This window comes from Phocoena sinus, chromosome 11 (genome assembly GCF_008692025.1).
Source record: "Phocoena sinus isolate mPhoSin1 chromosome 11, mPhoSin1.pri, whole genome shotgun sequence".
Taxonomy (NCBI): Eukaryota; Metazoa; Chordata; class Mammalia; order Artiodactyla; family Phocoenidae; genus Phocoena; species Phocoena sinus.
In genome coordinates, this window is record NC_045773.1 from 66,499,979 (window position 1) to 66,515,867 (window position 15,889).

At 53.0% G+C, this 15,889-nt stretch overlaps 1 protein-coding gene across 3 annotated transcripts in view; it reads right to left on the bottom strand.

Annotated features, from left to right (window-relative positions):
- CPNE5 (copine 5) overlaps window positions 1-15,889 on the bottom strand; it is a 90,865-nt gene that overhangs the window by 17,083 nt on the left and 57,893 nt on the right. For all 3 annotated transcript variants that reach the window (XM_032650528.1, XM_032650527.1, XM_032650526.1), the window contains 4 exons: window positions 15,268-15,371; window positions 10,417-10,521; window positions 3,016-3,057; window positions 892-967 (listed from right to left, as the gene is read on the bottom strand). In XM_032650528.1, coding sequence (XP_032506419.1) covers window positions 892-967; window positions 3,016-3,057; window positions 10,417-10,521; window positions 15,268-15,371 — 327 coding nt within the window. The remainder of the gene's footprint in view (window positions 1-891; window positions 968-3,015; window positions 3,058-10,416; window positions 10,522-15,267; window positions 15,372-15,889) is intronic.

Genomic DNA, 15,889 nt, shown 5'->3' on the forward strand with positions numbered 1-15,889 from the left:
TGAACTATGCTGTCCATGAAGTTCATAAGTGGGAGAAAATAGGTCACCAGAGGAGTAGGACCTGAGCTAGATGTGGAAGGTGGGAGGGTATCCTGAGAGGGAGCACACACACAGGCAAAGGCTCAGCAGTAGAAAGTGTCCTTGGAAGGCAGACGATATTATCTCCAGAGAGATTGGGTGTCTTGTCCAAGGTTCTCTGGTCTAGATGGAGGTATACTGGTTCCTGTTCTTCTCTTTCCTTCCAGAAAAGAGAAGATATTCTGCAGGCCCTGAGACTGCTCTGATTAAAGGCAGAAGGCTACCTGAACTCAGGACCTCAGGTCTTGGGCCTGGAACCTTCTGATACTGTTCCCCACCTTCTGCCCACCTGTACTTCTATTCCCCCTCCTTGTTGGAAGAGCTCTCTCGGGGGGGGGGGCACTATAACTCAATGATTTGGAGTCAGATAAGCTTAGGTTGTTTGCCTCTTGATTCTGCCACTTACTGGGCTTTGGTCAAGTCCCCTCACTTCTCTGCGATTCAGTCTCCTTAACTGTGAAATGGGACATTAACACCCACCTCACAGGAGAACATGCAAAAACCCCAGCCACGGGCTTCCCTGGTGACGCAGTGGTTGAGAGTCCACCTGCCGATGCAGGGGACACGGGTTCGTGCCCCAGTCCGGGAAGATCCCACATGCCATGGAGCGGCTGGGCCCGTGAGCCATGGCCGCTGAGCCTGCGCGTCCAGAGCCTGTGCTCCGCAACAGGAGAGGCCACAACAGTGAGAGGCCCACGTACCGCAAAAAAAACAAACAAACAAAAAACCCCAGCCATGGCTCACTGTTAGTCCTCAGCAACTGGGAGCTACATATAGTCAGAGCAAACCCCAGCCTTCAGGTGTCTGCCTCACCTCATAGATGTTGAATTGGCTCTGCCCGCGGGCCAGCTCCCGGTAACTGGTGGTGAACTCCCCAATGAAGTCATGGCTGCAAGGGAAAGTTGCTGCTGAACCGCGAGGCCCAGGCTGTGCGCTGCCTCTGCTCATCCCCCCGCCTCTCATGTCCCTTCCCCTGGCTCTCAGTTCTGGCCGGGGCCTCTGCTCCAGGGGTACACACCAGCAGAGAGGGTGGGCCCCTGGGAAGAGTCCAGTGTCACCCATGGAGCAAGAAACCCAACAGACACCCAGCAAAGAGCAGGGTCCTGGAGAATAGGACCCACTTCTAATACTTGGATTCTTATTTGAACGAATGAGCAATAGTATGTATTTTGGGGACAACTGGGGAAATTTGAACATGAAATGAATATTAGATGGTATTCAAGAATTATTGTTCAATGTGTCAGGTGCAATAATGACATTTGTAGTTATTTAGAAAAATGCCCTTATCTTTTAGACATTCTCAATGAGATATTTAGAGGTAAAAATGCCATGCACTGTAACTTAAACTACATCAAAACATACATAAGGCAACTATGGCAACATGTTACACTTGTTAGATTCAGGTGATAGGCTTAAAGTGTTCATTAAACTCTTCTCTCTACTTTTCTGTGCACTTGACATTTTTCCAATAACATTTTTTGAAAAGACAATTAGCTTTAGGTCCGTCCAGGCAGCTTGAGGTGTTTTCTGCAGCGTTTACACCTTCTGCATCTCTGCCCCACAAGCATGTGTTGACAGTAAGCGCAGCAAAACCTTGTACAAAGCAGAACTCCCATCTGCCCTGCGGTTGGCTGCCTTTCGCCACCACTCTCACTGATAGAGGGCAGTGGTTAACATGCTGGCCAGGAATGCCTGCTGGAGTGTGATGCCCAGGAGGTACCCCTGGGGCCTTGCCCCACCTTGAGTCCACACTGTCTTTTGTCTACATATTTACAGCTCTCAGCATTCAGACTATGAGCTCCTTGATGGTGGGACCCCATGGCATCTGGTAGCTGTCTCCAGCTTCCCTGGTAAAGGAACGGTATGGGGAACTCCAGGGTAAGGTGATGAGGTGAATCGTGGGTGGAAGCCTGAAGCTGACTTGCCTGTGATGTGGTTAAAGCGAAGAGAGGAGGGGACAGAGTGAGCTGGTAGAGTAGTGTTGGCACTAGAGTTTCTCTATAGGAAGGTGTTGGGCAGGTGAGCTCCTTGGAAGGAGCTCCGGCCTAACTTAGAGCTGTACTTGCACAGCCCTTCACGGCATCCCCCATCCATGTCACAGACTTGATAGGCACCAGTGGAGATCAGAGGGCTTAAAGCCCCTCTATGACCCCCCTGGTAGCACCACAGGATGGAGGGCTCACAAAAGTCAGGAAGTATGACATACTTGGATTTGGTTCAACAGACAAGCAGGAGCCGGTGAGGGTTCTACTAAAGTTGTGAGAGGCCTGTTCTGGTCCTCGTCTATGAATTCCCAGTGATACTGGCTCCTTGGGGGCACTTAGATACACAGAAGAGGAAGCCCCTGGCCTCCCCAAGGTTAGGCTCAGCCCTACTCAGGCTCTGCTTTACCGCTCCGGGGTCCATTCATATGCTCGCCTTTCCCATATCCCACTCCGTCAGCCCTGCTCCCCCTCTGAGGAGTCAAGGGCCTCCTGCTAGATTTCAGGGAGTCTCTGAGAGCCAAGCCCATCTTCTGCACTTCAGTCACCACACGATGCTTAGCCTCACACAGAGAACGTGGTCATGAATGCTCAGGAGGTCACTAATATCTGCCTGTACCTTAGAACATACACATTTCAGAAAATCCTACATTCTTCCAAATGTGGGGAGACTTTAGACACTGGCTGGCCGCTAGGCAGCTATTTGAGGAAAAGAGGCCTCTTACACCCCTTGCACCATGTCCTGCAGGACACAGGCCCTCTGGTGCCTCAGTGGAGCTGGGCACGGATGAGCCACCGAGGCAGTGGTCCCTTCACAGGAAACCCAGGCCCCTCACCCCCCAAGCTGCCATGGGTGGGGACCTGGGCATAGCTCTCTCCATCAGAGGGCAAGATCCACCTTCCTCCCAGGGGCTGTCCCCCTCCTTGCTCACCTTCTGTCCTTCTGCCAGCTTACCTGCCATCTCGATCCCAGTCGTATACCTCCACCTTGATGGTCCTGTAAGGCAAAGGGCCCATGGTGGGATGGACTTGACCCAGCACCTGCGTAGCCTGAGAATGGGGCCACCTGCGTGGCCTTCTCACGCTCCTGGGCCAAAAGGGGATAGAGGAACACCCACCTGGTTCTGAGGGCCCTCGGTGAAGAGGCAGCAGCCCAGGAGACAAAGGAACTATCTTGAAGCCTTTAAAGGTCTTAGGGACAGAGGCAGCTCCAAAGCTGCATTGGGACTTCCCTGAATTTCAGGGAAGATGTAGAAAGGCAGCCTCAGACTTCAGTTCACCCCACCTTCTCTTGGCCGCCCCAGATGCGGCACAGATCCCAGCATGAAGCCATACTGCAGTTTATCAGGGGTGGGGCCGTTAGAGTGTGAGTGTGGTGCTCCGTAGATCCAAGGCCTAAGCAGGGTGGGCTCTCCTGGTGGGACCCTGGGGTTCAAGGAGTCTGAGTGGTGGGGAGCTACCCCGCATGTCAGGGATGGACCCAGGGGTCCTGACTCAGGATGGCCTGCTGAGCTTTTCCATGCCAGACTGGCTCCTGAGTGAGGGTGTAATTATCTTCACATTTTAGCCTGTCTGCTTTAATTAATTTGTTTTGACTCCTGAGCTTGGGGCTGGGCTTTGGGAGCCCATTTTATTTTTAGCCTGTTTCTATGGCAACAGGCTAGCAGACCAGAGGCAGAGGAGGGAGGTGGAGGTTGCAGGTTAACCCTTGGTACCAGCAGTCCTCCAGGGATGCCCAGGGATGGGGCAGATGCCCGGGTCCCTCTGCAGGGTCAGGGTCTGGAGAGGTGGAAGAGGCATGGGGGAGCTGGGTCTCCAGCCTTCAGTTCTAAGTGGGGCACACAGAGGCGGCTGCCCAGGCCTGTGTTCTATGAATATCTCATCATTTGGCCCATGGCCACGGCCCACCTCCTCAAGTCTGCAGGGAGTCGGCCTTGGAGTTCCAGAACCCCCAGAAGGAGGCGCTGTCTCCCTTCAGATGAGCCTCCATGGGGCACGGGGGTGGGACACGGATTCTCCTGCATCAGGGTAGAAACTGTTCAGGAAATGAAGGGATGCCCAGTACGTTGTGCAGCAACTGGATTTTTGTTACCAAAATGTAAAATGGGGCAGGCATAGAAGCCCACCATTTAGAGAAATCCTTTAAATTTTTGTGAAAAACAAAAAACTATGTCTCTCTGAGGAGAATTATTATGGAAAGAAAAATAAAATCTAGGCCTCTGAAGGTAGGCTGGTGATCTGGAAAGAGTAGAAAGTGTCTGGGGTGTGGACTTGGATGCTGGGCCCTTTGCACTGGGACCTGGAGATGTCGCTTAACCTCTCTGAGCCACAAAATCATTTTAAAGTAGGGATAATAACGGCCCTACAGCATAGCTGTGGAGACAAATTGGTAAAACTGCCTGGCATGCGTTGGATCTCTATAAACATGCCTCCTGGGCTTCCCTGGTGATGCAGTGGCTGGAAATCCGTCTGCCAGTGCAGGGGACATGGGTTCGATCCCTGGTCCGGGAAGATCCCACATGCTGCGGAGCAACTAAGCCCGTGCGCCACAACTGCTGAGCCTGCACTCTAGAGCCTGCGAGCGACAACTACTGAAGCCCACGTGCCTAGAGCCCGTGCTTTGCAACAAGAGAAGCCACCGCAATGACAAGCCCACGCACCACAAGGGAGACACAACACAGCCCAAAAGAAATTAAAACCAAAAAAAGCCTCCTCTCCACTTTAGCATTTGGGCCACACCTGGGATAGTTTTGTTTGTTTGTTTTGTTTTTTTAAATAAATTTATTTATTTTATTATTTTATTTTATTTATTTATTGTTTCTGGCTGCATTGGGTCTTCATTGCTGCGCGCGTGCTTTTCTCTGGTTGTGGCGAGCGGGGGCTACTCTTCGTTGCGGTTCGTGGGCTTCTCATTGCAGTGGCTTCTCTTGTTGCGGAGCACGGGCTCTAGGCACGTGGGCTTCAGTAGTTGTGGCACGTGGGCTCAGTAGTTGTGGCACGTGGGCACACCACAATGACGGGCCACCAACACCAGTCCCTCAGGTGAGTAGATCAGTGACAGCCAACATGCTCAGAGGCTATAGGAGGACCCCAGTCATAGCCACGGCCTTGGATACCCAAAAAAATCACTGGGGAGAATTTTTTTCTCATCTCACTGCCAGAAGGCGTGATTTAATTGGTCTGGATAGGGCTCAGGTACAGGTAGTTTTTAAAAGTCCCCTGGCTGATTCTAATGTGCTTCCAGAGCCACTAACCTCTCTAGATGAAGTTACTGGTTTTCAAACTTGGTTACACATCGGATCCCCCAGGGAGCTTTAGCAATCCTGATGCTGATGCCTTACCCCAGAGATTCAGAATCAATTGGTCTGGGGGTGCAGCCTGTGCAGGGGAATTGTTAAAAGCTCCTCAGGGGGGCTTCCCTGGTGGCGCAGTGGTTGAGAATCTGCCTGCCAATGCAGGGGACACGGGTTCGAGCCCTGGTCTGGGAAGATCCCACATGCCGCGGAGTAACTGGGCCCCTGAGCCACAACTACTGAGCCTGCGCGTCTGGAGCCTGTGCTCCGCAACAAGAGAGGCTGCGACAGTGAGAGGCCCGCGCACCGCGATGAAGAGAGGCCCCCCGCTCGCCGCAACTAGAGAAAGCCCTCGCGCAGAAATGAAGACCCAACACAGCCTAAATAAATAAATTTAAAAAAAAAAAAAAGCTCCTCAGGGGATTTGAACTTGCAGCTGAGGTTGAGACCACTGAGTATGAGATTCCTGTGCCAACTCACCCCAGTAGCAATCACAGCCAAGGCTCCAGGGATGGCTGCAGGGAGTCAGATTAGCTCAGAACCGAAATCTCCAGAAATGGGGAAGAAGGAGGTGCCCAGAGGCAGGGGAAGGCAGTAGCAAAAGCCAGACACAGCTGGTCAGTAGCAGCACCAGGCCTCTTGGCAGGGAGCCAGTGTCCTGTGGGTCTCTGAACGCGTGGGGCAGGAGTGACAGAGCAGGGTGTGTGAGCCTCAGCAGGCCAGCAAGGATGGGGGACGCTGGCAAAGACTCCAGGCTTGCCCCCCAGCACACCAAGCAGCTCTGTCCATAGCCTCCTCCGAACCGAGCTGCAGGTCTGCTCCTAATGAGCCTCTCCCTCTCCCAGGCAGGGAAAACAGGAAAAGGTATGTTTCCCTGATGCTTACAAGTCCCGAGGGCTGACAGGCCTTGAGGGGTTCGCCCTAAACTAACTGAGTCAGTCCATTACTCTGAGAAGCTGCTGGGAGGAAGAAGAGCATCGAGCCTCACAGGCCCAGGCAGTGAGGCTTGATGGCAGAGGTGCTGTGCAACCCCAGCTGTACTGCACTGACTGTGGTTCCTATGTCTGAGTTCAGCTTGTGCATGTGTGAACCAGGGATAAGACACTCCTAACTGAAGCCATAGTATTGGGCCCAGCCCCTCCCGGTGCTCAGCGGGTGGTGGTGTTCAAAGGAGAAGCAACTGGTTCAATCCAGGGGGCCAAAGTTTGGGTGATTTGACAGCCCCCCAGCTCCTGGGAACCCTCTCCCTTCTCCAGGTGAAGACCCAGTACCCTTAACACCCTTTTAAAACCTACTTATTCACCATGAAGGTGTGAGTGAGTGACCCAGAGGAATTTGGTTTAACAGGGACAAATCCTCAAGTCGCAGAATATTCAAGGACAGAGCAGGGGGACTTCAGGGAAGGCAGGAGAAGTGCTTTCATCACCCTTCACCCCACTTCACCCCACTGGAGGGCTAGATTAATTCTGACCCTGAGTCCACTTCCTCTGACTCAGGTTCTGCTCAGCTGGGTCGCTTGGGTTTGGTCTTGTGTGGACTGGAAACACAGCAAAGGCAGGGGGACCCCAAACCAGGGGAACCCCAAATTAGAGGGCCAGCCCAGAAGTGACTTCTGGAGAAGGGACATGCACCTTCTCCTTGCCCTGGCAAGTGACATAATCTGCGGTCCTCCGTTTCCCCATCTGTGAAATGGGCATGTCATTAGTACCCACCTTCTAGGGTTATTGTGAAATTTAAACTCACAAAATAAGATACTGTATTTAAACCAATTAGGACAGAATTTGGCCCATGTCCTAAAGACTCAGTAAAGCTTAATAAGATTAACTCGTTTCCACCCCCATCATTCCAAGAAAACGGCCCTTTCTCAGCAGATCCCTGGTTCTCACCCCCTGGCCCTCTTTTTCACAATAGTAAGTTGATATTTCTGTTTGAACTCTCTTCTCTCAGCTCCCTGACTATGGCTGCCCTCCCCCTGGTCCCTTCTTATCTCTCTGACATCCCCCTACTCCTGACCTCTGCCAGCCCCCCTCCTGGGGACTCCCAGACCTCTGTTCTCCTCTCCCCTGGGAAGAACACCACTGTAACTGTCCCATAGCCACACAGTCTGGCTCCCTGTCACACTTCCCATTTCCACTAGTGGTACCATCGTCTCTCATCCTCCCAACTCCAAACCCTAATAATCTCTACGTCTCTTTCACTCCCATATCCAGGCAGCTGTCAAGGCCTTTTGAGTCCTCCTTCTACCTCCTATCTCGAAGCAGACCTGCTCAAGCCCCTGAGCAAACTCTCCTAGAGCTGTCCTCCAAGTGTCCCACCCCACTCACCCCACGCCTTGACCATTCATCAGCAGAGCGCTGGAGTTTAAGAACACAGATCCTAGAGCCAGCCTGCTTGGGTCCAGATTCTGATGCTACTGGCAGTAAGACCCTGGGTGAGTTACTTAATCTCTCTGGGCCTCAGTTTCCTTACCTACGAGATGTGGATAGTATTTGTACCTTTTTCAGAAGAGGTACTAATCGTTGGGAGGATTAAATTAGTTCACATACATCAATTACCTCAGAAGTGCCACAGGAGCCTTTGATGTTATTATTATGACCCATGTCTCCCACCTTGGCCTGGGAGCGACCTCAGAAGGAGACTTGGGTCTGAGAGCTCACTGTGTCCACAGCACCCAACACGGTGTCTGGTGCCCGGCTGGCCTGGAAGACAGGGCTGCTGGATTAAACCCAATGTGTACTGTGAGACTTCAAGAGGTGCCTCGGAAGTAGAGGAAAGCGGCCTTGTTTTCCTGAACAAGGCCCACCCTGTCCTGCCCTGCGGGGGCCTCCCAAATGCCTGCACCTCCTGAGTGGCTGTTGTGTATGTGGGTGACCCTAGGGCTCAACAGGGGGCAGGTCTGCTCGCTTACCAGGCCGTGTGACACACCTGACACCTCCATTAGCACCACTGTCAGTCACATCACAGTTAATCTGTCCCTGGCTTTGGAGGAGGGCCCAAGCTGCCCAGCCATCCTGGAGGGAAACCAGTCCAGGGCTCAGCCTGGGAGGGGGATGGGAGCCCACCTGGGCTTTCCGCAAAGCCTGCACCTTCCCCCCACACCCGCACCTCCTCCGATGGCTGATCAGAGAGCCCAGGCCTCTGAGCTGGGCTGACCTCTTACAATGCTGGATTCTGAGGCCCTAGGAGGCCTTCCCTGGGATGCGGGCTGTAGGGGGTCAGCTGGACAAACCCTGAAACCTCTAGGCAGTGCGGTCGGAAATCCCAATTCCTTCCACCCCTATGAGAATGGAGCCGCCATGTTCTCCCATCCCCCAACCTTGAATTTCCGCTCCCTTCCTCTCTATCCCAACCATTTTTCCTACATCCCTTGTCCCCAGGAACTGACGCTGCCCCCCGCAACCTTCCACCCTGCCCTGAGCCTCCTTTAGACCCTATTGCTTCAACCCCTCCCATTCCCCACCACTCCAGAAGCCCCAGGACCTGGCTAGACACGGAACAGGGGTTTGTTTGGCTGAAATGCCTATTTTTGTTTCCAGTCTCATTTTGCACAACTATTTAACGGTCTAAAATATACGTGTGCACATCTGAGCTCCCTGTAAGCCCCCTGAAGACAGAAATGCGGCTACATTCCCTTGAATGCCACACAGGTGGAGGCGCAGTGCTGAGCACATCGTAGGTGCTCAACGACCACCTATGGAACAGACTGTGGCTTTTCTGTCCCAGCCGAGGCAGGAAAAGAAGCCACTTCATCTCCTGGATCAGGAGAGAGACAGGGGTGCCTGGAGGCCATCCGTCTGCTCATTCCTGTCCCCTCACCCCACCGCACATACCCTGTCAGTAGCCACTGTGAACAGAGTGCCAGGGAGCCCATGCCAATGCCACCAGCCAGGATGCCCTGAGGTATCTGTTCTGACACCCTAGGGCTCCTGTCAGAGTGGCCAGCAGAGGCCCAGCTTCCTCAGGGCTGCCTGGACAGCCCTGCCCGAGAAGCCCCTGCCAGCTCGCCCACCTGCTATAGCAACCACCGGAAACCAGGCTGGGTTCTTGTGACTTAACACAGACCAATACCGTGTTACAGCTCCCATCCTACGTGTCCCCTCTCCCCCCTGCACTTGCCACAATTTGTAATTATATGTTTCTTTGTGCAATTATAGGATTAATGTCTGCCTCCCCCACTAGCATGTAAACTCCAAGAGGTTGGGTGAAGGGTGAAGACTGTGTGTTTTGTTTCCTCCTGACTTCCCAGCATCTAGTGCAGTGCCTGTCACATGGTAGGGCATCAATAAATGTTTGTGGATGAAATGCTGAACGGTATTTTATGTATACCAGAGCCTTACATGTAGGTTGTGAGCTTCAAAGCAGCCCTACAAGGTAGGTGGATGTTTAGGTACCCAGTTTACAGATAAGGAAACTGAGGCTCAGACAGGTCAAAGTTTGCCCAGGTTGAGGGTGCTTTTTTCATCACAGAGTCAGGATTGGAAACTAGGTATCTGTATCTATACTCAACAATCTACACTCAAACAATGATGAGGTGTATTATGAGTAGGCTTTGTAGCGTCAAAAACTTCCATGAGCTGTTTGCACTGCATCCCTCACCCCCATTTATGGCAACTCATCTGGCAGCGCATATCCTGGGATCCTGACTCCCCAGAGTCTCTCAGCCAGGAGTTGGGGCTGCTGGGGACCAAGTCACCTCTACGTGCATCTAGAGCCGCCATCTGGCCCCCACCTGCCCCTCGCTGGGCACAGTGAAAAGACCAGCTACTGAGCTCCGGGCAGGGTGCCCAACACACACCAGGGCTTCTCTGAAATCCTTGGTACCTCCCATCCCCCCAACCTGGGAGGGCTTCCACCAATGGGAAAGTCAGACTGGGAGGAAAAAAGGCGGGGTGTGGTGAGGGAAGGGCAGGGAGCCAGAGGGATCCCCAGTTCCACCCTGTGCAGGGCCACCAGCACGCAGCTCCAGGAGGCTCTGCTCGCTTGTACTGATGGGATGGCCCTCATCAACGTGACCGTGCCCCCCGCACCTGTGCTTGCGGACAGGGGACAGTTTCTCATCTCACCGATCATAGTCCCCGTTGCAGAGGGCTCTCACAGGAATGGAGAAAGTTTGCCAGACTGGGTTTAGGGTGTTCTTCATGACCTCAGTCTTGTGGCAGATGGTGAACCTGGCAAAGAAGAGAGGGAAGTCTGTCAGTCCTGACTCCAAGGGAGGCAGAATTCAGATCACCAGAGGGGCTGGCTTGTTAATCTCTGCAGTTGCCAGACAGTAGAAACAATGGCTTCGTGAGGTGATGAGCTGCCTGTCACTAGCAGCATCCAGGTAGAAGCTAGACAGCCATTCTTTTTTTTTAAATCTTTGCATAAACTTCAGTTTATTTTATTTTTTTAACATTTTTATTGGAGTATAATTGCTTTACAATGGTGTGTTAGTTTCTGCTGTATTACAAAGTGAATCAGCTATACATATATCCCCATACCTCCTCCCTCTTGCATCTCCCTCCCACCCTCCCTATCCCACCCCTCTAGGTGGACACAAACCACCAAGCTGATCTCCCTGTGCTATGCAGCTGCTTCCCACTAGCTGTCTATTTTACATTTGGTAGTGTATATATGTCCATGCCACTCTCTCACTTCTTCCCAGCTTACCCTTCCCCCTCCCCATGTCCTCAAGTCCATTCTCTACATCTGCGTCTTTATTCCTAGACAGCCATTTCTTGGTAACACTACAAAAAGGATTCCTGCACCAGGTAGGAGTGTCAGAAGATGTGGTTCTGGCCCCTGTTCTCTGTGTGACCTTGAGCAAGGCTGTCCCCATCTCGGCCTCTATTTCCTCACCTGTAAACCCAGGGAGTTGGCCACTATTAGACTTTCTTCATCTGAGATCCATGGAAGGATCTGGGGACGGGCTTTAGGGGTCTGTGAACCCTTGAAATCGTCAGTGGAACTGGGTGCCTGAGTTTCATGTGTTCCCCTGTCTAAAGGACTCTCTCCCAAATTTCCATGTTAACGGCTCACCTCCTCACTTCCTTCAGGTTTCACTCAACTGTCATCTCTTTGACATGAGCACCTGCCCTGAGAACCATTATCTAAAATTTATAGCCCCCTGGTCCCCTGACTCTGAGATATCCTGGTCCCTTTCCATACTGCTTTTTCCATCCCATCTGTCACCATTTGACATTTGACATGGTCTGTCTTTCTCCTTATTTCTTTCATAGTCTGTCACTAAAATGTAAACTCCATAAGGGCAAGGGTTTGTCTTCCTTGTTCACTGGTATATCTCTAGTGCCCAGAATAGCACCTGGCACTTAGTAAGGTGTTCATGTAATATTTTTTTCAGAATGAACTAATGAGTAAATGTATTTCTCAGAGGAGAGTTTCCATAGCTCTCACTGGCATTTCAAGCCAGTGAAATTAAAGCCCCTGGCTTAGATGATCTCTAAGACCCTTTCAGCTCTTGTAGTCTGAATCCATGAGCTTGCTTTGCAAACTAAAAGTGCAGAATTGGCTTAATCCCAGCTGGGCCCCGATCCAGCGCCCCTGCCCACTCCCCATGCCGTGCCTGACTGGCCCCGCCATGGAAGCCTGCCCTGCCACGTGGAGGGGCAGCGAGAAGCCAGAGAGGAGCTCAGGGGAGGGGCTGTCCCCATGAGATTTCCCAGCATCCACCCCAGCTACCTCCTGGCTTGGAAAGGTCACCCAGGAAGGTGCCTGGGCACCGCCCATACCCACACAGCCTGTGCCATTTCTTCTCTGGCAATTTTCAAGTCAAAATGTCATTCCTGTCACCATGGCTCAGCGTTTCTCTTCTGTGCTCCTTCTCGCCCACCCACTGGAGTGTGAGGTACATGTGGGAGACCTCCCCACACGCTCCAGAGCTAGTGATGGGGACGGGGAAAGGAGGGGCCACAGCTGCCCATGGCTGGGGCAGCAGGTCGGGCAGGAAGAGGAGCCTAGACTGGGGGAGATGGCAGGAGCAGCAGCTGGTGGTGAAGGGAGGGAGGTTCACACCCTGCAGAAGCCCTAACCTCCCACCTGCAACAGTCGCACAGACCTGCTGTGGACCCTCCCCGTCTCCCCACCTCTTTGGAACCACTGCCTGCTCTAGCTCCTCTAGCTTGCCAGCCAAACTGCCTGACCAAGTCTTCTAAGCTATTAGCCTCATTTCCTCCCTAGGTCTTTCTCCCTGAGCCCTGTGTGGTCTGTTTTCTGCTTCAGACTCTTGCCTGAAACCACTTTCTTTAAACTCCCCCAACCCCCCCCCCTTTGCCATCACTAAATCCACAGGCCCCTCGATCCCCTGATGTACTTGCCGTGGGGGACAAGGCCCTAGTGTGGAAATGGTCCCTGCAGTCATCTCCCAGCTCAACTCAATTCATTTCAACACACACTCGGGACATGGCCGTGGGGTGAGGGTGTGAACCAATGGGGTCAGACAGATGTGGGCTCCGGTCCCAGGACCACTACCTCCAGCTGTGCAGCCCTGGGCAAGTGACTGAGCTTCCCAAAGAACCGTAACTAACGCTGCCAGACCCTGTTCTAATAACCCGAATTAACTCATTTAATCCTCATGGCTTCCCTGGGAGGGAGGTGTTATGATTCTCCCTATCACACACACCAAGAAACTGAAACGCAGAGGGTAGGGCCCCACTGTCCAGAATGGTAGCCACTAGCCTCACGTGGCTATTTACATTTAAATTAACTAAAATGAAATGAAATAAAAAATTCAGTTCCTCTGTCACACTAGACCCTTTCAAGGGCTCAGCAGCTATATGTGGCTGATGGCGACCATAAGGGACAGTGAGATACAGAACATCTCCACCATCACATAAAGTTCCATTCGGTTAGACACTTGCCTAAAATTAGAGTTAATGATTGGCAGCGACTGGCCGAGCCCGGCTCTCCATCACCACATTCTTGCTCCCAGACCAGTGATTCTGATTGAAGAAGACAAGGTATGTGCAGTGCCAGGAGCACGGGTGCTCCGTGGATGCTTCCTGCCCTTTTCCCTTCTGGCGTGGCAGGCCTGACATTTCACTCCCTGTGGTCCCTCTGGATCGGTTTCTCCAGCTGCCCTTGGTGTCCCCTCACCCCAGAAAGATCCAGCCCATGCTTCACGTGAAACTCACCCCCAAAATAAACCCCCATCGCCTGCCCCATCTGACCAGCTCCTTTGCCATTTTCAACAGTCTGGGTTCCCTGCAGCTCGTCTGCCAGGGAGGGGGCGGTGGGCGGTCCCCACCCAAGTTCTGCAGAACCAGGTCTTGCCCTGCCCTTTTGCCCATGTCCTCCCCTCCCTGCCTCCTCCCCTGCATTTCCACAGCTCGCCTGGCGCAGCACCTCCCACCTGTTCACCGCGTCAGTCACGAGTCTCTCCCTCTCCCCCGCCCCCTCCCCACCCAACCTACACACCACTCTGCTAGAATAATCATTGGCAAACACTCTGCAACATGTCCATCTCCTGTTCCACAACCCAAATCCCTCCCTCCTGCTGGCCAGTCAGCCCTCGCCGCTGAGACAAGCCCTGGGGCGGCCCCTGCCCTCCTTTCTGGAGGGGACTTGCATGGACATTTCCATGGGCACCCAGAACATTACTCAGACCTTTTCCTCCCTCCCTCAAATCAAGTCGAAGTCAACAAGAATTATTTAAAGAAATCCTGCTAAGAGTCCTACGGTGAGACAAAGGATCCTTTTGTTATGCAAATTATCGTACCTAATTTCCCTTGTTTTGTACGCTCATTTAAAGATCAGTTTTCCCTTCGACTGAAACATACCTCCTCCCTGCTGCTGCCCTGCCCCCCAACACACACACACACACACACACACACACACACACGCACGCACGCACGCGCACACGCACACACCCAGAATTTCAGATTCTAGGGGACTTAGCGAGGCCTCCCTGCCCTCTGTTCAGGGCACACTTGCTTTGCACACACTGTTTCTCTAGCCTGTTATTCTTCCCTGCTCCTCTCCCCACCCCCAAACCCCAAACCCCGTGGACCCATTTTTTTCCTCTCCTTCAAAACCTTCTTCCTAGTTCCCTTCTCCAGCAGCGTTTCTCTAATTAACCTCCCTGGCCCCATCGCTTCCTCATTCTGCAGAATCCCAGCTAAGCAGCTGCAGTCTTCCAGAGCTGTGGTGCTTAGAGACCATGGAGACCACCTAACCTAACCAGATCATTTTACTGATGAGAAAACAGGCCCAGAGAGGTGGCATACTTGTCTAGGGTCACAGAGCGGGTTGGAAAAGAGGACTTACGTCCCAAGACCCTCAACCTAGAATCTGTCCCTCTGTGTACATCACTGACCTCTTACATTGCCCAATGAGTTGTCTTTCCATCATATTGTGTATGGCTTCCAGATTAGGGAGAGGAGAGAAGGAAATGGAGGCTTCAAAGATGGGAGGGATTTTGAATGAAGCCTGGGGCCAAGGGGGGAAAGGGGTCCAGATTTGCCATGCTGAGTAGGAAGTAGTGGGGGGAATATGTGTAGTGGGGTGTTAGGAAGGCTGTGCGTGAGCCAGGACAAGGCTTAGAGATGTGGAGTGATGCATGTGGAAGAAGGAATAGACTATCAGAGGGGCCCCTCATTCCTTCCCTAGCCCTGTTTTTGCCTGCTCCCTCCATCTCTGACATGCCCAGCGCCAGCCATTTAGTAATGACCCTCAGAATGGCACTGTGGGCTTGCAGTCTGCCCCTTATCCCCCACCAGCCCCATCTGTGTGGCCAGGGTACTACCTTGGAGCCCCTGACTTCCACCCAGAGCCCCTGCCCTCTCTAGAGCAGGGGCCTCAGGGCAGCAGCAGGAGGAGATGGCCCAAGCCACCCCCGCCCGGCAAGTCACCACGGTCCATCCCTCCCCCCAAAGCCCATGCCCCCAAAAGCGGGGGTGAAGCGTTGCCGGAGAACTCACGTTCCATCCTCGTTGCTTCTGTAGAACACCAAGAAGGGGTCAGACTTCCCAAAGAAATCTTTCTTGTCCAGCTTGTTGGCACAGAACTGCATTGTGGCGACATCCTGGTGGGAAGGAGGGAGAAGAGGTATGTGAGGCACAGAAGGCTGGAGGGGGGCCCCGTCCCTACGGGGACACAGCCCCAGGGCCTGGGGATTCTGGGCCCCAAGCCAGTTAGAAAGGACAGCAGCTCACACTGCCCCGCACCACGTGCCAGGCCCTGAGCTAACAGGAGGGTCTCATTTCATCTTCAAACAACCCCACCCGGCAGGTCTGGTGGAGCAGCCGGGCAGGGAAGCAGGTGGATTCTGGAGCCGGCTGCCCCAGTTTGAATCCTGGCTCTACCAGTTTGTAGCTGTGTGACCAGGCAAGGGAGGTAACCTCTCAGAGCCTCAGTTTCCCCTCTGTAACATGGGGCTGATTGCAGTACACACTTCAAAGGGCTGTGGTGAGGGCTGAATGAGATCAAGTGTGTGAAGTCTGGAGCAGAGTGCAGGCACGTCACCCACTCGGTCAAGGTTCATGCACAAGGTATCATCACTATTGTACTGAGTGGCTCAGAGAGAGGTGCAATGACTAACTC